The sequence below is a fragment of the Microcaecilia unicolor genome, chromosome 1 (assembly GCF_901765095.1).
Source record: "Microcaecilia unicolor chromosome 1, aMicUni1.1, whole genome shotgun sequence".
In the NCBI taxonomy this organism is placed as follows: domain Eukaryota; kingdom Metazoa; phylum Chordata; class Amphibia; order Gymnophiona; family Siphonopidae; genus Microcaecilia; species Microcaecilia unicolor.
Genome location: NC_044031.1, coordinates 707,115,230 through 707,139,750, shown reverse-complemented (window position 1 = coordinate 707,139,750; position 24,521 = coordinate 707,115,230). Strand labels below are relative to the sequence as shown.

Genomic DNA, 24,521 nt, shown 5'->3' with positions numbered 1-24,521 from the left:
GATAAGACTCGTCGGTCTAACATATGAAGAGAGATTTCAAAGTTGTTACAGGTGATAAGAAGCATCTTTTAAAGGTTGTTTGAATTTGCGGGTTCAAAGTTAATGGGTCTACAGCAGCATTTCAAAATTCCTGATCTAAGATTTTAGGGGGAATCCATAGTTCAAATAGTATTTTGAAGTCAGGTGCCTGTCCACTTGTGTAAGGAGGACACAGAATCTGTATTGCTTGTGTTCAGGCAGATTTTTTTTTTTTTTTGCCCATATACAGGTAGTCAATTTACTCAAAGCAATGGGTAGATATGGCTCAATGTGTATAAGTAGATGTATATCAGTGTGAATAAGTAGATGTATATCAGCACAGATATATAATTTGTGTCCATCAACTGATGCATCTCAGGTACAGGCATGAAGCAGATAAGCCACAGTAAGGCAGTAGTTCCCAAACCTGGGCCTGGAGGCATCCCAGCCTGTCAGGTTTTCAGAATATTCACAATGAATATTCACGAGAGAGATTTGCATGTACTGCCTCTACTACATGCAAATCTCTCATGAATATTCATTGTGAATATCCCAAACACCTGACAGGCTGGGGTGCCTTCAGGATCAGGTTTGGGAACCACTAGCCTAAGGTGATATGCTGTTGAACAAAATGAAACCAGATTGTTTACTTTAAATTTATAAGCAAACTATTTTGTGCACTTATATCTTTTCATGCTCACTGGTGTTTTACATGACACGTAAAATATAAGCAGTCAACTTGAAAAACTGAAAGGGTCAAATTGACCCCTTTGACATTTCAGCCATCTTACTGTGGCTTTTTTCAGGGTGAAGTAGTGCAGAATATGTATGTGGGACTGTTTTTTTTTTTTTTTCTAATACAGTATGTGATGGGGTTTATAGAACACTGCCCCTCACCCTTAAGAAAGATCCCTCTATAACTAGCCAGGGCCACCTTAACAGCACAGGTCCCACCTCGGGAGGAAGTAAGCCGGGCAGGGCGGAGTCGAGACCAGGGAGTTTAAAGGAAAGCCAGAAAGAGGTTGAGGAGGCCCAGGGACAGAAGAAGTGAAGCACCAGACTACACCTTTGCTACATATGTATAACTGCAGTGACCTGGCTGAGGAAAACCATTGGTATTACTTAACTGAATTGTGCAAGTTTGCTGGAGGTCTGGTTGGAGCCAGACCTGACCCACAGAGTAGAACTAAAAAGCTGTGTTTGGAGCATGCCAACCCCGGACTGCTTGGCCTGTTAGTCAGAAGCCTACTCAACTGGTACTAAGAGAAAACTGCTTTACTTTATAACCTCAACCCTGTGATATAACAGGCCGAGGATTGAGTTAATATTTATTTTTGTTTCATCCCCTATCCAGCTGACCTCCAGCAAATGGTCCTAAAGTTGACCATTAGACTTTCCACAGAATGACATTGTGCCACAAAAATGATTATAGGAATTATATGTGCTGTTTTTTTTTTAATTATTGAATCATTGAACACGCCAGAAAAATACAAAATATAGCTTTCAATACAAGGAATATCTTCCTCATTCAGAAAAAAAAAATTATAATCATCCAGAACCCTAATAATCAGAAGGGAAATCTTACAAAACAAAAAAAAAAAAAACCAAGTGACGATAATTCAAACTAAACTAGTTCCCAAAAATATTTAATTTTAACACAGGCCTTGGGGTTTTGGACAAACAGTAACATGTCAACATATAAATATTTTTCTCCCCCACTTTTAGATGGGTTGAATATTCTTATTTTGGTGTATACAACAGGCTAGAGCTTTGATGGCTAAGGTGAAGAGAAGAGGCGACATCACACAGCCTTGTCTGACTCATCTCCGTAGGGGGAAGTCACCGATAATGTTCTATTAACCACAATACTGCTTAGGGTGAAACACATTAGGACCTGGGGAAAGTAAGAAGCTATATGGATCACCTTAAAAAGAGATGATAGAACCTCTGTCCACGTGGGTGTTGTCTACAGACCCCCGACACAATTAGAGGAACTAGATAAAGATCTGATCACAGATATTCAAAAATTAGGAAAGAAAAAAGAGGTTCTGTTGATGGGAGATTTCAATCTGCCGGATGTAGATTGGAAGGTTCCGTCTGCCAAATTGGAAAGAAGTAGAGAGATCGTGGATGCTTTCCAAAGTGCTCTGCTCAGACAGATGGTGACGGAACCCACGAGAGAGGGAGCGATGCTGGATCTGGTGCTCACAAATGGGGATAGTGTGTCAAATGTCCGAGTGGGTACACACCTGGGAAGCAGTGACCAAACGGTTTGGTTTGATATGACGGCCACTCTAAACTCAAAGTCCTGGATTTCAAGCGTGCTGACTTTAGTAAAATGGGGGAATACCTGAGGAAGGAGATGATGGGCTGGGAGGATGTACATGAAGTGGAAGGGCAGTGGTCCAGGCTGAAAGAAGTAATAAATAGGGCCACAGACCTTTATGTAAGGAGAGTAAATAAAAGCAAGAGAAAAAGGAAACCGATACGGTTCTCCAAGCAAGTGGCTGAGAAAATAAAGGCTAAAGAGTTGGCGTTCCAGAAATATAGAAAATCTCAAGAAGAGGAACACGGGGAGGAATACCGGATGAAACTGAGAGAAGCCAAGAGAGAGGTACGTCTGGCGAAGGCGCAAGCGGAAGAACAAATGGCTAGAAATGTGAGGAGGGGCGACAAAAATTTCTTCAGGTATATTAGTGAAAGAAGAATGACTAAAAAGGGAATTGTGAGACTAAAAGATACAGAGAACCGCTATGTGGATAATGATGAAGAAAAAGCCAATTTGCTAAATAGATACTTTTGTTCTGTTTTCACTGAAGAAAATCCTGGAGAAGGACCACAAGGGACTGGCAAAAGTACACCTGAGAATGGAGTGGATATAGCACCGTTCACGGAAGAGAGTGTGTATCAACAACTTGGAAAGCTAAAGTTGGACAAAGCCATTGGACCGGACAGGATCCACCCCAGAATATTGAGGGAGCTCAGAGAGGTTCTGGCGGGTCCTCTTAAAGATTTGTTTAATAAATCCTTGAAGATGGGAGAGATTCTGAGGGACTGGAGAACGGCGGAGGTGGTCCCTCTTCACAAAAGTGGTGATAGGGAAGAAACTGGAAACTACAGGCCGGTAAGCCTCACTTCGGTTATTGGAAAAGTAATGGAAGCCATGCTGAAGGAAAGGATAGTGAATTTCCTGGAAGCCAATAAGTTGCAAGATCCGAGACAACATGGTTTTACCAAAGGGAAATCGTGCCAAACGAATCTCATTGAATTCTTTGATTGGGTAACTGGAGAATTGAATCATCGACGTGCTATAGACGTAATCTACTTAGATTTTAGCAAAGCTTTTGACACGGTTCCCCACAGGAGGCTCTTAAATAAACTAGATGGGCTGAAGATAGGTCCTGAAGTGGTGAACTGGATTAGGAACTGGTTGACGGACAGACGACAGAGGGTGGTGGTAAATGGAGTTCGCTCGGAGGAGGGAGTGCCTCAGGGATCGGTGCTGGGGCCGATTCTGTTCAATATATTTGTGAGTGACATTGCCGAAGGGTTAGAAGGTTTGCCTATTTGCGGATGATACTAAGATTTGCAACAGAGTGGACACCCGGGAGGGAGTGGAAAGCATGAAAAGGGATCTGAGGAAACTAGAAGGATGGTCTAAGGTTTGGCAATTAAAATTCAATGCGAAGAAATGCAAAGTGATGCATTTAGGGAGTAGAAACCCACGAGAGACTTATGTGTTAGGCGGTGAGAGTCTGATAGGTACTGAGGGGGAGAGGGATCTTGGGGTGATAGTATCCGAGGATCTGAAGGCGACGAAACAGTGTGACAAGGCGGTGGCCGTAGCGAGAAGGTTGCTAGGCTGTATCGAGAGAGGTGTGATCAGCAGAAGAAAGGAAGTGTTGATGCCTCTGTACAAGTCGTTGGTGAGGCCCCACCTGGAGTATTGTGTTCAGTTTTGGAGGCCGTACCTTGCGAAGGATGTCAAAAAAATGGAAGCGGTGCAAAGAAAAGCTACGAGTATGGTATGGGATTTGTGTTCCAAGACGTATGAGCAGAGACTTGCTGACCTGAACATGTATACCCTGGAGGAAAGGAGGAACAGGGGTGATACGATACAGACGTTCAAATACTTGAAAGGTATTAATCCGCAAAAAAATCTTTTCCGGAGATGGGAAGGCGGGTAGAGGGAGAGGACATGAAATGAGATTGAAGGGGGGCAGACTCAAAAAAGATGTCAGGAAGTATTTTTTCACGGAGAGGGTGGTGGATGCTTGGAATGCCCTCCCGCGGGAGGTGGTGGAGATGAAAACGGTAAAGGAATTCAAACATGCGTGGGATATGCATAAAGGAATCCTGTGCAGTAGGAATGGATCCTCAGAAGCTTAGCCAAAATTGGGTGGCGGAGCAGGTGGGGGAAGAGAGGTTGGTGGCTGGGAGGCGAGGATAGTGGAGGGCAGACTTATACGGTCTGTGCCAGAGCCAGTGATGGGAGGAGGGACTGGTGGTTGGGAGGCAGGAAATACTGCTGGGCAGACTTGTACGGTCTGTGCCCTGAAAAAGGCAGGTACAAATCAAGGTAAGGTATACACATATGAGTTTATCTTGTTGGGCAGACTGGATGGACCATGCAGGTCTTTTTCTGCCGTCATCTACTATGTTACTTTGTATACTCCTGAAAGATTTTTCTTCCCTAAAAAAGGAGACAGCAAGTGTTAGCCCCCTCCCTATCCATCTTCAAATCCTTGCTCAAAGCCCACCTCTTCAATGTTGCTTTCAGCACCTAACCTTTATACCTTTCAGGAAATGTAGACTGCCCCTATTTGACTGACTGTACATTTGTCCTTTAGATTGTAAGCTCCTTTGAGCAGGGACTGTCCTTCTATGTTAAATTGTACAGCGCTGCGTAACCCTAGTAGCGCTTTAGAAATGTCAAGTAGTAGTAGTAGTTAGCAGTAAATTTGAGAGATTGGCATATTCCATAAATGTCCTGGAATGGGGCTCATTACTGTCATGATATGCACAAAAACTAACCCATTTGAAGACATTACCTCCCAAGAGAGTCTAGAATTTCAACATATACTTCGCTCAGACTGTTTTTAAGAACACCATTTTAAGAGTACAATCCTCGACAGATGCTCTCCTAATAGGCTTGAAAAGCAGCAACAAAAGCACAAGCACCCTAAGGACAAAGCCACCAGTCTCATAAAAAGACAGATGTTTCATCCCCTTCAGAAAATGTGAGGGTATCAGAATGAGCCAAAAGTAAGCCACCCTAATTCAAGCCTCTGCCGCGTAAAAATCATTGCCACATACAACTTTGAAAAGTCAACCTTTTGCTCCAAAATCCTTCTGCAAAAAATGAAAGGATACGAAAGACTGAACCGCAGAAAGGCAATATTGTTCTCCAGAAACACCACTCGACAACCTTTCATATTACAACATATGCCATAGATGCAGACCTCTTTTGCACCTGCAAAAAAAGGGCTGCTATTATCTCCAAAAACAACATCTTCCTTAGCTTCACCCATTCAGCTGCCAGGCCATAAGACAAAAGGAGGGAATGGGTCTTCCTAAATGATTAGTCCCTGAGAAGAAGGCCCTCATCTTGCAAAAGGACAGTTTTGATGTCCTGATTCTAATCAGATCAGTGTATCACAGACTCCTCAGCTAACATGAAGTTGCTAGGACCACCAGGCTGCGATGTTCTGCAATATTTTGAAATACTATGACAGGGGCCAAGGAAGAAACATATACAGTAGACTATGATAAGGCCACAGCTGAGACAAGGCACTAGTTCCCAAGGATTCCCATTCTTCCATTGGCTGACTCTGTAAACCTTGGCGATCCTCCTCATTTCTACACAGAATGTGGAATCTGCTAACTCCTCATGAATCCAGTGTGTCTCTCTATTCAGGTAATATGCTTGGATGTTTTCCACGTCTTTTATGGAAGCTGCCAAAGTGCATACAGCTACTTCTTTGCCCACTGAATCAAGAACTTCACTTTCCCAAACCACCAGAGGATTCCTGAAGATTCACATATTCAACCACTGCAACACTGGCCAACATGCCCAAACCACCTTCTGCTGCAGAGATTTTTACAAGACTGTGGGGAGGAGCCAGCTATATTAAAGGAAGACAAAGCAATGGGATACATCCGAGGGTACTGAAGGAATGTTAGGGACGTTCTAGTGACTCTGCTATCTGACTTTTTCAATGATCTTTTAGAGTCAGAGTAGTGTCAGTGGACTGGAGAAGGGCAAATGTGGTCCTTTCCACAAAAGCGGACGTAATGAAGTGGTTGGGAACTACAGGCTGGTTAGTCTGACCTTTGCAGTAAATAACAGAAATGCTTCTAAAACACAGGATAGTGTGGTTTCTGGGATCTAATGGATTGCAGGATCCAAGGCAGAATGATTTTGCTGGACATAGGTCTTGTCAGCCAAATCAGATTAATTTCTTTGACCAAGTGACCAGAGAGTTGGATCAAAGGAGAGCACAAGATGTGGTGTAACTAGATTGCAGCACAGCACTGACACAGTTCCTGAGCACCCTCAATATTGGGCCTTAAGTGACTGATTGGAATTGAGTTGAAAGCTATATACACATATACACACATATATATATATATATATATATATATATATATATATATATATATACACACACACACATACATATATACATACACACACTACTTTATTTTTTGTTTCTCTTTGTGGATAACAAAAACCTGCAACAGGGTGGCTATCCCAGATGGAGTGGATAACACAAGACGAGATATAGCTAAGCTAAAGAATGATCTAGAATTTACAGCTAGGATTTAATGCTAAAAAAATGTAGGGTCATGTATTTGAGCTACAAAAACTCAAGGGAGCAGTACAGGACTTGGGGGTGATGGTATCTGCTGATTTTAAGGTATCCAAACAGGTAGAAAAAGCAACAGCAAAAACCAGGATACTTGGGTGCATAAGGAGAGGAACGGCAGTGCTTCAGTAAAGATTCTGCCCTGCTCATTTACAGTGTTGTGTACAATTCTAGAGATCACATCTTCAAAAAGATAAACAGGATGAAGTGAGTCCAGAGGTTGTCTACTAAAATGGTCAGTGGTCTTCATCAAAACTATATGGCGATAGACTTGAGATCTAAATATTAATACTTAGTAAGAAAGGCTGGATAGAGAAGATATGCTAGATATGATTGAGACATTTTAAATACCTCTGTAGCATAAATACACAGAAGGTGGGCATCTCAATTGAAAGGAAACCCTGGAAGGGACAGAAGTTGAAAAGTGAATGGGGACAGACTCAGAAGTAATCTAAAAACATAAAGGGTGGTGGATGCATTGAATGGCCTCAGTGGAGGTGGTGGAGATGAGGACTGTATTCATTTAAGAAAGCATGGGACAAGTACATCATATCTCTAAGGAGCAATAATAGAGATTAGTCGCTATGGATAGTTGCTGTGGATAGACCCCCCTTTTTCCCTGCCTTTCCCGTGTGCTCTGTGGAATGCCCGCTCTGTCTGTAACAAGCTTTCCTACATCCATTACCTGTTTATCTCTCATACTCTCCATCTGCTTGCCCTAATTGAAACTTGGCTTTGCCCTGAAGACTCTGCTTCAGTCACGGTCCTATGCCATGGAGGTTATCTTTTCTCCCATACTCCTCGCTCAGTTGGCCACTGAGGTGGTGTCAGGCTACTACTTGTAGATTTCACCTTCTTCTTCCACCTCAGTCTCACCGCTTTTCTTCTTTCGAAGTCCACTCCATCCATCTATTCGCTCCTCTGCCTCTCCGAGTAGCAGTCATTTATCGATCCCCCCTGATAAGTCCCTTTCTTCCTTTCTCACTGACTGACGCCTGGTTTTCCTTCTTTCTTGAACCTTCATCTCCTTCCCTCATTCTTGGGGATTTAACATTCATGCTAATGATCCCTCTCACTCTTACGTGTCTCAGTTTCTCGCTTTAACATCCTCTTTCAATCTTCAACTGTGCTCCACTATCCCCACTCACCAGAATGGCCACTGTCTTGATCTTATCCTCTTCTCAAACTGCTCACTCTCCAGTTTCTGTGCCTCAGCTCTTCCTCTCTCTGACCATCATCTGATAACTTTCACACTTAAACACCCTCCTCCCCAGTCCCGTCCAATCTTAACCAATGCATTTAGGAATCTTCAGGCTATTGACCCTTCTACTCTGTCCGCCAGTGTTTCAAATCTCTTCTCTACCACTATGTTATCCAAGTCTGTCAATGAGGCTGTCTCTTCCTATAATACTATTCTCTCCTCTGCTCTGGATACACTTGTTCCTCCCATTCCCCATTCTGTAAATCGTACCAAACTCCAGCCTTGGCTGACCTCTAGAATCCGCTACCTGCGTTCCTGTGCCCGCTCTGCCGAACGCCTTTGGCTGAAATCCCGTGCCCATGCTGACTTCATACATTTCAAATTCTTGCTGACCTCCTTCCAGTCTGCTCTTTTACTTGCCAAACAGGACTATTAAATCCAGTTGACAAATTCTCTTGGCTCAAACCCTCAACATCTCTTTGCCACACTGAACTCTCTCCTCAAAGTGCCTTCACCTCCAACTCCCTCTTCACTTTCTCCCCTGACTCTGGCTGATTACTTTTATGATAAGGTTCACAAGATTAAACTTGAATTCTCATCCAGGTCACCTCCACCTCTCCTTCCCTTAGTCCATTCTCTCAACTCTCCAACCCCTGCCTCCTTCTCTTTCTTTTCTGAAATCACTGAAGAGGAAACTACACATCTCCTTTGCTCCTCGACACTAACTACCTGTTCCTCTGATCCTATTCACACCCATCTACTTAACACTATCTCTCCTACTGTCATCCCTTTTATCTGTCATATCCTCAATCTTTCACTTTCCACTGCCACTGTTCCTGATGCCTTCAAACATGCCACAGTCACACCACTCCTTAAAAAACCTGACCCTACCTGTCCTTCCAACTATCGCCCCATCTCCCTCCTCCCTTTCCTAGCCAAGATACTTGAGGCTGTTCACCGCCGTTGCCATAACTTTCTTTCATCTCAAGCTATTCTTGATCCACTTCAATCTGGCTTTTGCCTCCTTCATTCAACTGAAACAGCACTTGCTAAAGTCTCCAATGACCTGTTCCCTGGCCAGATCCAAAGGTCTCTACTCTTACCTCATCCTTCTAGATCTGCTGCTTTTGACACTGTTGATCACAGCCTACTCCTTGATATGCTGTCCTCACTTGGATTTCAGGGCTCTGTTCTTTCCTGGTTATCCTCTTATCTCTCCCATCGTACTTTCAGTTTATATTCTGGTGGATCCTCCTCCACTTCTATTCCACTGTCAGTTGGTGTACCTCAAGGATCTGTCCTGGAACCTCTTCTTTTCTCCATCTATACTCCTTCCCTTGGTACTCTGATCTCATCCCATGGTTTTCAGTATCATCTTTACGCTGATGACTCCCAGATCTACCTCTCCACACCAGAAATCTCTGCAGAAATCCAAGCCAAACAATCAGCCTGCCTGTCCGACATTGCTGCCTGGATGTCTCACTGCCATCTGAAACTAAACATGACCAAGACTGAGCTTCTTATCTTTCCCCCTAAACCAACCTCTCCTCTTCCCCCATTCTCTACTTCTGTGGATAATACTCTCATCCTCCCTGTCTCATCAACTCGCAACTTTGGGGTCATATTCGACTCCTCTCTCTCCTTTCTCTGCACATATTCAGCAGACTGCTAAAACCTGTTGTTTCTTTCTCTATATCACCAAAATTCGCCCTTGCCTTTCTGAGCACACTACCAGAACCCTTATCCACACTCTTATCACCTCTCGCTTAGACTTGCTTCTCACAGGTCTCCAACTTAGCCATCTCTCTCCTCTTCAATCTGTTCAAAATTCTGCTGCACGACTTATATTCTGCCAGTGTCGCTATGCTCATATTAGCCCTCTCAAGTCACTTCACTGGCTCCCTATCCATTTCCGCATACAGTTCAAATTCCTCTTATGGACTTATAAGTGCATTCACTCTGCAGCTCCTCAGTACCTGTCCACTCTCATCTCTCCTCCCCGGGAACATCTCTCTTATCTGCACCCTTCTCCTCCACTGCTAACTCCAGATTCCGTTCCTTTTATCTCGTTGCACCATATGCCTGGAATAGACTTCCTGAGCCAGTATGTCATGCTCCATTTCTGGCCATCTTCAAATCTAGGCTAAAAGCCCACCTTTTTGATGCTGCTTTTAACTCCTAACCGTTACTCGCTTGTTCAGTACCCTTATTTTATCATCCCCACCTTAGTAATTCCCTTATCTCTTATTTGTCCTGTTTGTTTGTCCTAATTAGATTGTAAGTTCTGTCAAGCAGGGACTGTCTCTTCATGTTCAAGTGTACAGCACTGCGTACATCTAGTAGCATTATAGAAATGATAAGTAGTAGTAGAAGTAGTAGTAGTAGACTAGATAGGTAATATTGGTCTTTATCTGCTATTTTCTACATTTCCAACACAGTCCCTAGTGAAGTACACCTACACTCATGGGAGATGATAATCAGGTTGGGTTAGTTCTCGCTTCATGAAGTAGCATTCAGGCTCTTCAGTCTAATGTAAGGCTACTAACATTATCCTACTAAGTTGATTCTCCCTTCACTGCACACTGCAGTTTAAGTAATCTCCTAGTGGAGTGCTTTATAGAAGAGCTCAAGAGTATTTTCTCCTTGGGATCTCACTATGGTATATGAGGATTCCAGATGGTAGGTTTCCGATTCCCTTTCCTTAGCTGGGTGAAAATGGCTCATTACTGTGCCCAGGCTATGACTGGTATAGCTGTCATTACTTACTTACGTTGGGGCAAACGTCACAATGATCATAGCTGATGCTGTTCCATTATATGTCAATACAGCGAAGCAATCTGATACTGTGTCAAAGGACATGACTGACCTTTTGCATCTTCATTGATGAGAAATCTTATACACCACAGATAGTGTTGTTCAGAGAAATACACATGGTCAATGATGTTAAGGTCGTAAATTTCTTATGTATCAAATTTCAGTCTGGATGGACACATCAATGTGATATTTCAATAGCTCTCAACATTTGTTCTATTTCGTCAACTTGAGTCCCACTCAATACCTTCCAAGTTGCAAACTGAGTTGGTTTTTTTGGTAGTGCAATTTTATCAAGTTTTCCAGAAGCATCCAGTAGCTCTGACCTGTGACGCATCCTAGTAGCTACCAGCAACATCACAGGAGTATTCTGAGTTGCCAGTTTGTCAAAAGGTACCCTGGTAACCACCATCAATGTGTCACTACTCCAGACACAGCATTTTTTTCAGGTTCATTTAGGGTGCATTTTGTCTTGAATACACGCCAATAGGTTTTACACCACTCAGCAGATGGCCTCCATAGTTTCTCAGTCACATGCTGACCGGTAATGCTGGCAGTCACTTTGCCCCTAGACAAGGGGTGTAGCTACGGGTGGGCCTGGGTGGGCCCAGGCCCACCCATTTTTTGCTCAGGCCCGCCCAGTCTCAGTGATCACCAATCAGGTGCCAGCTGCCCTCCACATCACATCGCTGCTGCTCCAATCGTTTAGCTCAGTCAGCTGTGTGTAGAAAGTACTGAAACAAATCTTGTGAGCTGAGCCCTGCAGCTCTGGTGTTATTTATTTTATTTTTTTTAATTTACCAGCACTACTACAAGCAAAGTAGCAGCCCTCCTGCTGCACTGCCCTGTTTGCTACTTTGCTTTGCTCTGGACTCTGGAGTCCAGTAGGGGTCTTTGTTTAGTTCGCTCCCTGCTGTGCTCTTAAAGTGCTTACCTCCCAAGGCTGCTCTGCTTCCATTCCTAATGGGCAAAAGGTAAAAAAACAGCAATTCCTTTTAGTGTTCGCTCACTGTTTGTTTGCTGGTTCCTGCACAGCTCAGGTCTCAGTCAGCCCCCCCCCAGGACCCAAACCTGCTGCAAAGTCAGGGAGTCGGAAATCCCGGAGGCGGGTGCTGCACTGAACTTAGCAGCTGGGGAAATCTGGGCACTCATTATCCTCCAGCCCCAGGAGTGAGTCAGTAGCCACTGTAGCTGCATTGGATTGAAGTCTACTCCCCACATTGCCAACCTCTGCCACTGCTAGGAGCCAACTTGGGCCTTCTCCCCAACACTGAACCACGTGCACACACTGATCGGGGCTGTAGACTTCTCTGAAATCTACAGGACACTTTCTCTGCACTGGACTCAGGTAAAAAAAAGAAAGAAAAGAAAAACAGTTTTATATTTAATGGTGGTGGGCTTCTGGGTGCGTGTGGTCTTCACAATGTTCAGTTTAAAGAAAAGCTGTATATTTCCTGTTGGTGGGCTTCTGGGTGGGGGTGAATTCTGCAGTGGCCAGGTTAAAATATATATATATATTTTATGTTGGGCTTCTGGGTGGGTGATTGGGAAGGGAAAGGGGATGTTAGACTATGGGGGAAGAGAGAGGGAAGGACAGGACTGTTACCAGACTATGAGGAGTAGATAGAGGTGGGCTGATGCTGAGCTATGGGGGGGAAGGGGGAGGGGAAGGACAGGGCTGAAGAGATGTCAAGTTATCCAGTTTCAGGCTGGAGATTTTGGGGCAGTCCTGGTTTTGAACTTATATCCCAAAACAGTATGGGATTTGTAGTGCCCATTGAGTGCTTCGACTCCCATAATGCAACAGAATGGAGTGGGCAGAAATGCAGGACAGCCCCAAAATTTCCAGCCTGGAACTGGGTAACTTGGCATCTCGGGGGCTGATGCTGGGCTATGGGACAATTCCTAATTTTTGATCCTTTATTCTGTAATTGGTGAGAGTTGTTCAGTGTTTTGGCATGTGCTTTGTGTGGGGACCTATATCAATCTGACTTGTCTGGCTTTTACAATGGGACATATATTGCTGTTGTGTATATTCACTGCTGCTTTTTTAAAGGTACTGTTACTGATATTTGTGTGTTCAGAATTGATGGTGTTAAGGTTTGCTACTAAGAAGCTTCATAAGATTTAATGTTACTTCTCAAAGAATCTGGCAGGGAAGGGATTTTGACAATGTTGCTATTACTGAGGTCCTACCAGAATTTGAATACACTTTTTTTTCAGTGGAAAACTGTAAGAGGAAACATCTTAGCTGTGGACTATGACAGATCTGCCAAATATTTTTAGGCCAGTGTCCAATTTGCCATTTTTATCTAAAGTTTTTAAAAAGATGGTTTTAACACAGTTTAATCAGGCATTTAAATTTGTTATAAAGCAAAGTTTGATGAATATGTGCCATTGCTATAATTATTTTGCAGGATACTGTGATGTGTGTTGAGATGTTTGCCATTATAGTAGACTTATGTCTGGTCAAGCTTAAGTGCTGTTTGTCTAGTAATTGTCTAGAATTGTGGGCTAGTGCAGGATAGAAATTTTTAAAAGAAATTTTAAATGGTGGTGTTCCATTAAGTATATACGCGGTTTATGTTGACACAGGACAACTGTTGGGCAGGTTATTTACTTATCCTTCATCAAGTGCACTCTAAGGCATTATTTTGTAATGTCCCATTAAACACTACTCATACCAGTATACATAGTGTCCACCCATATTAGCTCTGGGCCCACCCAAAATGTCAGGTCTGGCTACGCCACTGCCCTAGACACCACCTTTACCGTTGTCTGCTATTCCAGGTACTAGAAACAGCAAGGCTGGTCCAGCATGTGTTGCCAGTGTTTTAATGAAAAAACTAAAATATGAAAAATAAGACCTTACACTCTTGTGAAACCTTAAGTAGTCTGTCTCTACCTTCAAGGACACAAGCTTCAATCATTCAAAGTTTCTGTATTTCCATGTATATCTATGTTGATGGCATTCTTCTACTTTACTACACTGATCCAGATTTACCCTACTATTAATTTCCATGTATATCTATGCTGATGGCATTCTTCTACTTTACTACACTGATCCAGATTTACCCTCCTACTACTACTACTAATCATTTCTGTAGCACTACTAGACATACACAGTGCTGTACACTTGAACATGAAGAGACAAGTCCCTGCTCGACAGATCTTAAAATCTAATCAGGACAAATAAGGGATTAGGGAATTACTAAGGTGGGAATGAGAAAACATGGGTACTGAAAAAGTGAGTAAGGGTTAAGAGTTAAAGCAGAATCAAAAAGGTGGGCTTTTAGCTTAGATATGAAGATGGCCAGAGATGGAGCATGACATACTGTCTCAGGAAGTCTATTCCAGGCATATGGTGCAGCAAGATAAAAGGAACAGAATCTGGAGTTAGCAGTGGAGAAGGGTGCAGATAAGAGAGTTTTACCCAGTGAACGGAGTTCCTGGGGAGGAATGTAGGGACAGATGAGAGTGGAGAGGTATTGAGGAGCTGCAGAGTGAATGCATTTGTATGTCCATAAGAGGAGTTTGAACTATATGCGGAAATGGATAGGGAGCCAATGAAGTGACCTGAGAAGAGGGCTAACATAAACATAGCGTCACTGGCAGAATTTTGAACAGGTTGAAGAGGAGAGAGATGGCTTAGTAGGAAACCTGTGAGAAGCAAGTTGAAATAGTCTAAGCAAGAGGTGATAAAAGATAAGAAATCACTGCAGGACAGCAACGGCCATACGATCGAGTTTCTCATTTTTTTTTAAATTTGAAAATCAAAATATACAGAACAATAAGCACTCAAAGAAACAAATAGCCCACGTCACAGAAGAAAAAGGGGGAAAGAAATCGCTTGTAAAAGAAAAAAAGGAAAAATACACCTGAATCATACTTATAGTTTCTCATCTTAAAGAACATCATTGGTTACCAGTTGTTTTTTGGGTACAGTACAAAATTTTTCTCTAGGCCTTTATAGACTTCTGTCTTGGCCTCCCTCCCTATCCTCTAGTCTCCTCAACATAATTTCCGCAAATTATTGAAAACTTACCTATTCGATAAAGCATACTACAATAATCCATCCTAAATACCAGTTAATTAATATTTTACATCGAATCTTCACTTAAACATTATTCTGTACTTTCCGACTGTCCATACTAATCAACAAGAGAAAAGTTTAATTTTCCTGATTGTTCAAGTTAAGTTACGACTTAATCCAACACCTTTTATCTCTGATTATGAAAATGTACTTTCTTTACTGTATACTTAATCCTCTCTGTCCCCTTCACCTTAAATATGTATTTCTCTTCCGGAATTGGTGATCACCATTACGGAAAATGTAAGCCACATTGAGCCTGCAAATAGGTGGAAAAATGTGGTATACAAATACTACAAATAAATAAATAAACATACTCTATGCTTATGGAATGATCACTGCCCCAGATTAGCTGTCCAGATGTAGCACACTATTTTCTCGCCCCTATGTGGAATAGCCTTCCTTTAGATATTTGTGCAGAATTGTCCCTTTTCAGATTTAAAATGGCCATTAATACCTGGCTTCTTAGGTAGGCTTTTGTTGACCAGTAGTCAAATGCTATGTCTTTATCTTCATTTCTCTTCCTTTCCCTCTTCTCTACCTTCCCCACTCTACTGTTACCTCTCTCCTCCCTCCCTCCCTCCCTCCCCCACCCCACCCCCCCCATATTTTTGAATGCTGTGGATCATTGTTGTTCTTTGCTTTCCTATCCAAATATTGTAGTTGTTTTTTAACTGCATTTTAGCCTGTAAACCACTTGTGTTCTCAGCTATAGCGGTATAGTAAATGTGAATAATAATGAAATCCAAAGAACTAACCTAAGGACAAAAATAAATGCACATCACTTTCAACAATGGTATCACAAGAAGTCCCTGCTGTAACAATCTCAAGGGTCATTCTCTTACGTAAGGATGTTACATTATCTCCAAGCAACAGTGCATCCCTGTGCTTTAAAAATTAAAGTAAGAATCTTAAATGTAAGCCTTTCAGCCATCAGCAACCAATGAAGATTTGAAGGATTTGGTATTGTGCACAGTCAATAGGCCACCATGGAGGTTAACAATTTAAAAAGTAATACTGTTGCCGACGACAGGGGTGAAGAATGGCTGAGAGGGTCCTTTTCCTCTAAAGTGGGAGCTTCACTCCTTTCAGTTTGGGTTATCTGGTTACCTCCTACTACAACCAATGTTTCCCATTTACTTGATTGTACAAAGGACTATCTGTACCGCTGGCAGTCCTTGCCCGTCACTGTCCATGGTAGGATACATCTTTTCCTTATGGTATTGTTTGCTAAGTGGCTCTATACCTTAAAATTGCTTCCTCTCAAATTGTTGAAATGAAATTTGCTTTCTTTGCAACAGTTGTTCTCCAAGTTTTGTTGGAGTGGCAAAAAACTGAAAAAACCAGTAAAAGTATTTGCAAGGTTTGTGGCGATATGGGGCCCTTGGACTCCCTTGCAGCTTTATAACTTGGCTTGTTGCCATTTGGGAGACTGGGTTTTAGAAGAGCAAACTTACACACCTAGACATTATGAACAGGCTCATTACTATCCATATCTTCTTTATTCTTTGTTGCATAGTCCCTTGTGTATTTTACCTCCATATTTACGTGCGAGTGTGGTGTTAAGATCGTTACAGGAGGCGTGGCAAGTTCTAGTTTTGCTACTGAGAGGTAATCCTGGGGTCTCTGATCAACTATCCCTTTTGGGTAATTTACAATTTTCCCCTGAGCAGGATAATGCTAGTTGTCATAGATGGGAAGCAAAAGGGGTTTTGTATTTACAACAGATATTAGGGGCTGGCTTGCTGGGAGGATCTGATTGCTAGAGGAGTGGTTGATGAGAAAGATTGTTTTGCTTATAGACAAGTGTCTCATTATGTTTCTACTTTGGACTCCAAGGGATTAGCAATTTCATTAAAGGCTCGTTTATTGAGCTTTTTTGAACCCTTTCAGGATGGCAGCTTATTGGTTTCCTCTGTTCATCAGGCCTTGCAGGAAATTTCTATGATTCCTAGTAGAGTAGAGCTTCAGAATCGATGGGGTCAGGATTTGGGTTTACCTAACGACTCTTTGGATTTTGGAATGCTGATTCGTCGTATACCCACGTTTTCTGTTAGTGCCGAATTGGGTGAATGTCAATTTTGTATCTTGCATAGACCATAGTTCACATAAGAATGCTTAAGACCGGGGGATTGGATACTCCTATTTGTAAGTAATGCCATTAAGGGGTTAATTCATTTTTTCATGCTTTTTGTAGCTGTGCACGTTCCAACATTTTTGGAAGGCTATATTACATTACTTGGAGACCCTATTTGCCCACCCTATTCCAGCTTCGCCTGTAGCATTGCTTTTGGACAGGTATGAGGTTTTTCATATTCGTAACTGTTTTCATACCTTTTTACTCTGAAAGGCAGGGATGCTGGGCAAACGGATATTAGGAGTAAGGATCAGTGATGCAGCTCAGTCTTTTTGGAGCTAGAGGAACCGTTTTCTTGTCTTGATGCTGCTTAAGTGGAGACATGCTGGATATTCCTTTAAGCAGAAATGGCTCTTTTTGAGCACTTGAAATACATACATCCAGTCTTTGCCCCATCGAGCCCAGAGTTTAGTTATAAACACGTTCTAGTCTCTTCCTAATTTCCTGCCTTTGTAGTGTCCTTCCCCCCTTTTTCTTCTCTGTATAATTGAAGGAAACGGGGACTCTTCCACACCACATAAGTATATAAGTATTACCATACTGGGAAAGACCAAAGGTCCATCAAGCCCCAGAATCCTGTTTCCAACAGTGGTCAATCCAGGTCACAAATATCTGGCAAGATCCCAAAAAAGTACAAAACATTTTATACTGCTTACCCAGAAATAGTGGATTTTCCCCAAGTCCATTTAATAATGGTCTATGGATTTTTCCTTTAGGAAGCTGTCCAAACCTTTTTTAAACTCCGCTAAGCTAACCGCCATTGCCACATTCTCTGGCAACAAATTCCAGAGTTTAATTACACGTTGAGTAAAGAAAAATATTCTCTGATTCGTATTAAATTTACTACATTGTAGCTTCATCACATGCCCCCTAGTCCTAGTATTTTTGGAAAGCGTAACAGACGCTTCACATCTACCCATTCAACTCCACTCATTATTTTATAGACCTCTTTCATATCTCCCCTCAGCTGCCTTTTCTCCAAGCTGAAGGGCCCTAGCCACTTTAGCCTTTCCTCATAGGGAAGTCGTCCCATCCACTTTATCATTTTCGTCGTCCTTCTCTGCAACTTTTCTAATTTCACTATATCTTTTTTGAGATGCAGCAACCAGAATTAAACACAATATTCAAGGTGCGGTCGCACCATGGAGCGATACAAAGGCATTATAACATCCTCATTTTTTAATTCCATTCCTAATACCTAATATTCTATTTGCTTTCTTAGCCACAGAAGAACACTGAGCAGAAGGTTTCAACGTATCATCAACGACGACACCTAGATCCCTTTCTTGGTCCCTGACTTCTAACATGGAACCTTGCATGACGTAGCTATAATTCAGGTTCCTCTTTGCACTTGCTCACATTAAACGTCATCTGCCATTTAGACACCCAGTCTCCATCTCGTAAGGTCCTCTTGTAATTTTTCACAACCCTCCCGCTTTGTGTCATCAGCAAATTTAATTACCTCACTAGTTACTCCCATCTCTAGGTCACTTATAAATATGTTAAAAAGCAGCGGTCCCAACACAGAGCCCTGAAGAACCCCACTAACTACTACCCTTCTCCATTGAGAATATTGACCATTTAACCCTACTCTGTTTTCTATCTTTTAACCAGTTTTTAATCCACAATAGAACACTATCTCCTACCCATGACTCTCCAATTTCCTCTGGAGTCTTTCATGAGATACTTTGTCAAACGCCTTCTAAAAATCCAGACACACAATAATCAACCGGCTCACCTTTATCCACGTTTGTTCACCCCTTCAAAGAAATGTAGTAGATTGGTGAGGCAAGATTTCCCTTCACTAAATCCATGTTGACTTTTATTTTATTTTTGTTACATTTGTACCCCGCGCTTTCCCACTCATGGCAGGCTCAATGCAGCGGGCAATGGAGGGTTAAGTGACTTGCCCAGAGTCACAAGGAGCTGCCTGTGCCGGAAATCGAACTCAGTTCCTCAGTTCCCCAGGACCAAAGTCCACCACCCTAAACACTAGGCCACTCCTCCACTTTTGTCTCATTAATCCATGCTTTTGAATATGCTCTGTAATTTTGTTCTTAATAATAGTCTCTACCATTTTGGCCGGCACTGATATCAGTCTCACCAGTCTATAATTTCCCGCATCTCCTCTGTAACCTTTTTTAAAAATCGGCGTTACATTGGCCACCCTCCAATCTTCCGGTACCACGCTCGATTTTAAGGATAAATTACATATTACTAACAATAGCTCCACAAGCTCATTTTTCGGTTCTATCAATACTCTGGGATGAATACCATCTGGTCCAGGAGATTTGCTATGCTTCAGTTTGTAGAACTGCCCAACTGCCCCATTACATCCAGGTTTACAGAGAATTAATTAAGTTTCTCTGACTCGTCAGCTTCGAATACCATTTCTGGCACCGGTATCCCACCCAAATCTTCCTCGGTGAAGACCGAAGCAAAGAATTCATTTAATCTCTCCGCTACGGCTTTGTCTTCCCTGATCGTTCCTTTTACTCCTCAGTCATCCAGCGGTCCAACCGATTCTTTTGCCGGCTTCCTACTTTTAATATACCTAAAAAAATTTTTACTATGTGTTTTTGCCTCCAACACAATTTTTTTTTCGAAGTCCCTCTTAGCCTTCCTTATCAGCTCTTTGCATTCGACTTGACATTACTTATGCTGTTGCTTATTATTTTCAGTCGGTTTCTTCTTCCATTTTCTGAAGGATTTTCTTTTAGCTCTAATAGCTTCCTTTACCTCACTTTTTAAGCACACCGGCTGTCACTTGGTCTTCAGTCCTCCTTTTTTAATACGCTGAATATATTTGGCCTGGGCTTCCAGGATGGTGTTTTTGAACAGCATCCACGCCTGATGTAAATTTTTGACCCATAGGTTGGTTGGGCATTTCTCACCTGTAAGATTTATTTAGTGGGCTTCTTTTTTTTTCTCTTGGGGTTTGGGATGGGATTCTTGTCTGTTGAATTCTGGGGTGATATAAGAGTACAGGCGCCTCTGACTTCATTAGTTCCTTGCCAGTTGAGAACAAGGGATGATTTGTTTGCTTTTTGCCTTTCTACTTGACTTTTAATGTTCTTACCATTTTTCATATTTCTTTGTTTTGGGGTCAATATATATTGCTTTATACTACTAATTAGAGGGAGGGTAGAAGATACAGATGTTAAATCTTTGAAGATAGCTTCCAAATATTTCCTTTTACTTATTTGCTTTGTCAGTATGGTCTTGTGATATCCCCCTTTAAGTATATTTCTATTTTTATTGACAGAATTATATGTTATCATTAAGAACAATGTTCATTATAAAATACTGAGTAGGAGTGGGTGAGTAGGAGTAGGGGCAGAAAACTGTTGAAAGTTTGATGGCAAAATCTATTTTGTCTTTACTGAATGTAAGTTGCGACTGCTGGTTGTCATTATTCTGCTTTGTCATCAATAAAAATGTTGATGAAAAAGTAATACGATAACATACAAAAATATTTAGACAAAAAGCACATTAAGACACATTCAGCAGTTTAAAGCCAAAGGGCAAGGAAGCACAGTACAACACTAAAAACAAACACACTTTGAATGGTATGAAATGGGGGGGGGGGGGGGGGGGGAAGGGCTGTCAACTTATCAAATACAGATTGTTATATGGTAGGGAAATAATGTCCAAGAAATGCATGTCTTGGAGGCCTTGGTCATGAAAGGCTCAACAACACAGCCATATTTTTGACAGCAGATTTAATTTCTTTAGCAGTGGTTCAGTTTGAAGACCTGTGGAAGCCTAGATCCACAAGACTGGTGCTAAACAAAAAGCAGCATTTTGGGAGGAGCATGTCAGTGTGTTAGGGGCAATTCTTACAGCTCATGATGATTCATGAAATTTTGCGAAACGAAGGCCTCCTCTGGGCAAAGTCAAAAGAGGAAGAACCTTGTACTGAAAAGATATGAATGTGAAACTTTAGGTGGACATTGTATATTAATATATTATTATAGGTGCTTATTTATATATGAATTCAAGTTGAAATTTTGGAAATCAGATGAATTATTTAATAGGGGAGGTTTTTGTAGAATCAATTAATTAAATAGAACCCTGTGAGTTACTCTGCTCTATAAGGGTGTGAAATTCTCTCTCCTCTGGCTTGGATACATTTGAATATAAATATTACTGATATTAGAAATAGTTTTTGCTTGATATTGTTATGAATCTTCTATAGGCAGAATAAGCTACGTTTTTTTTTCTTTCCTTTACCCACAACTATGAGCTGTGCAAGATGTTAAAAGCTAACCCATTTTGAGACACTGCCCAAGGAGTAAGACATAGGCAAGATCCATGAGAATTCAACTACTGGGGGAGAAGGATGAGAAAAAGGAGAAAAAAAATAATGGCAAGCAGAAAGCAAGAGAAATAACCATAAGAAATGACAAATGACAACAATATTCTGATATATTGAATTTGCATAGTAAAAATGCAACCTTCTCCATTTCACATACATTGTGTGATATACAAAATCATGATAATTCGGTCATGCTGTCACTGGAATAATAATTAGGTACTCTTTTGAACTGCTAAATATTTGTTTATCCTAGAAGAATGATGTTTGTTCAATAGTGTTTTGATACTTACAAAACCTTAACACTAACTTTGGCCTTAGGGCTTAAATGTATTTCAACATTCCTAGAACATCTACCTAACACCTTCAGAAAGTAAAATAACCATACAGATATTAATATGCAGAATAAATGGAGCATAATCAATACAAGGCTTCACTTTTTTTCTGCTTTATCGAGCTTAATTAATGTTGAATCTCTTCTTGAGGTTAAAATCTTCCTCGAGTCAATACAGGAAGGAGGTTTTAACCTACCAAAGCAAGTCAAATAAGTATTAAGTTAGTCTAATAGGAAGGTAAAATCATCTTACAGTTTTTCTTGTTGTTGTTCTGTTACCTTAAAAGGTCAATAAACATAACAGCAAGAAAAAACATACCCGTAATCTTACTAGAGTGGAAGCCTCCATAAGTAGATTCTTGTAAATTCCTCGGGATTTCCACACTACCTTTCAAAATCACACTAAAGCCTTTCCCACCACTCCGCAACACTAGCGCCAGCGCAGCTTCCCTACAACACTGTCTGGCATCGGGGAGGGGGACGCCTCCCGCACCCCCTCGAGTCCACAAAGAATAGCTGCCCAACCCCTTCTTGGTCCGGTTCGCGGAAACAGCGAAGCCAGAAACACCCACTACCACAAATGTTGCGCTTCACCTCATCGGCCGGCAGCCCGAATACATCCACAAACGACGCCATCCTGAGCGAGGAGCGCAATCCCCGAACACCGCCGCCCCTCCTTCGATTTCTTTGGCTATGAAGAGAGAGGGGAGTGTCGCGCAAGGACCGTCAGGAAGTCTCGGACACTACTTTTCTCGCGCCAGACTTCTCACGACTATTTGGACGAGAAAGGCTGCTGGCGCCGCTCTTCTCGGCCAGTTTTTCTGTTCTCTGCTGGGGTTCGTGATGCCTCAGACTACCCCTGCTGTCACACACCAGTCCAACTACTTCTGACGTCACGCCCCCCCTCCGCTAGGGCTGACGCGGAGAGTTACGTTTCTACGGCCGCGCGCCGACCGAGCTTTATGAATCTATGTATAATTGTAATCGCGCGCTGCTGGTACTGGTCGGTACCTGGCTTTACTGTGATGTCAGTCACACGTTCTGCACTGCAGTCAGTGAGGAAGTACGGTCCAACTCCTTTCCTTCAGTAGGGGAAGAGGTGAGAAACTGAGTTGTTGGACTTACACGCTGTTCATATCCTGCTAACTGAAAATACAAAATGCATTAAAGTAGAATTTCTTTTTTTAATATAAAACTTTATTAAATCTCGCCTATCTACAAATCTAGGCGGGATATAAGATCTACCCAACTAGGCTAGATGTGTAACCACACTGACCACCCTTCAACATCTTCAGTCCTTCTGTCTGTTCTCTTGTACTTGACTGCTTAAATATTTTAAATTTAAATGCTTTACTTTTTGTCTATTAGATTGTAAGCTCTTTGAGCAGGGACTGTCTTTCTTCTGTGTTTGTACAGCGCTGTGTACACTTTGTAGCGCTCTAGAAATGTTAAATAGTAGTAGTAATGTAAAAACAATTATAGAATAGAAATATAATAAGAAACCAAAAAGGCTTAATTGCATAAGTTTTCACACCCTTTGCCTCAGGACTTATTAGAAGCCCCTTTAGCAGCAATAACAGCCATAAATCCTTTAGATTAGAATACCCCCCATCCTATAACAGGCACCTAATATATAAATATTTATTATAGGATAGTACGTTTGATTAAAAAGAAAATGTAACACATGTCCTAATTGGATAGTAGAAGTTAAAATCCCAGCAAGTGGCCACAAATAGTTAAATGCTTGAGTATTCTTAAGGATATCACAGTGCATCAAAACAGCATGAAGGGCATTCAAGACTGGAATCAACAAATTTCAATGTTCATAGTGAAAAGTTCACAGTCAAAGTAAATCTTTACACACTGTTACTCTTATACACTACTTGTGCAATACAGTTCAAACTCTGTGCAGGAACCTACTACACTAATTCAACAAACTCAAAAATGGAAAACCCTGACTCCCTCTTCTCTTGTGTGCACTCTAGTCTTAGACAGCGACTTCTTTGGCAGGGAAAGCTGTGTATAGCTAACTAGATTTAAATAAAAAGATAAGTAAGGGAATCCCTATCTACCCCCCTGACACATGCCTCTAAACCCCACAGCTCATACTGGCAGACCACTTGGGTTGGACTCCTTAGGAGGCAGGCTTCGCAGAGGCAGACACTTATGTACAGGCACTTGGACCGGGTCTCGCTTTCAAGGCAAACTTTTTTTCTTCAGGTCAGGCACTCTTTTTTGGCCTCTCCCTTTAGGCAAGGGCTCACATGCAACCACTCTCTTCAGGGCAGGCACTTGTGGTTGCACTCTCTCCAGCCCTGAACAGCTCACACACACCAGACCCTTTCTCTTCCTGGCTTTGCCCCAGGAGTTACCAGCTCTCCAGGCTTGCTTGCATCCCCCCCTCTCTGGCTTGTCCGCAGCTCTCTCTCTTTTTTTCTCTCTCCAAGGCTTCCAGCCTGCAGCTGTCTCTTTTCTTCTACCCAGGGGATCCAGCTGCTGCCTTCCCCTCTCCTTTATCTGTCTTTCCTGGGCTCTCCTGCTTCATCCATTGGGCTTGCCTGCTAGCAACCTCCTTCCCCTGCTCCTGCTGCTGCTGCCCCTTTCAGCCAGGGAGCCTGCCTGCAGCCCTCTCTCCACTTGTGCCTGTCTGAATCTGCAGCCTGGGCTGCTTGAACTGCCCAGCGTGGACCCAGGCCCTGTCCACTTCTGGGGCTGCTCCTCCACTTGGGCCCCTGTGATTGGCGTG

At 42.2% G+C, this 24,521-nt stretch overlaps 1 protein-coding gene across 2 annotated transcripts in view; it reads right to left on the bottom strand.

The window, feature by feature from the left end:
- The window catches only part of NEDD4 (NEDD4 E3 ubiquitin protein ligase), a 578,822-nt gene extending 556,156 nt beyond the window's left edge, over positions 1 to 22,666 (bottom strand). For both annotated transcript variants that reach the window (XM_030189078.1, XM_030189079.1), the window contains exon 1: positions 22,370 to 22,666. In XM_030189078.1, coding sequence (XP_030044938.1) covers positions 22,370 to 22,411 — 42 coding nt within the window. In that variant the 5' untranslated portion in view covers positions 22,412 to 22,666. The remainder of the gene's footprint in view (positions 1 to 22,369) is intronic.
- Positions 22,667 to 24,521: the final 1,855 nt, after the last annotated feature.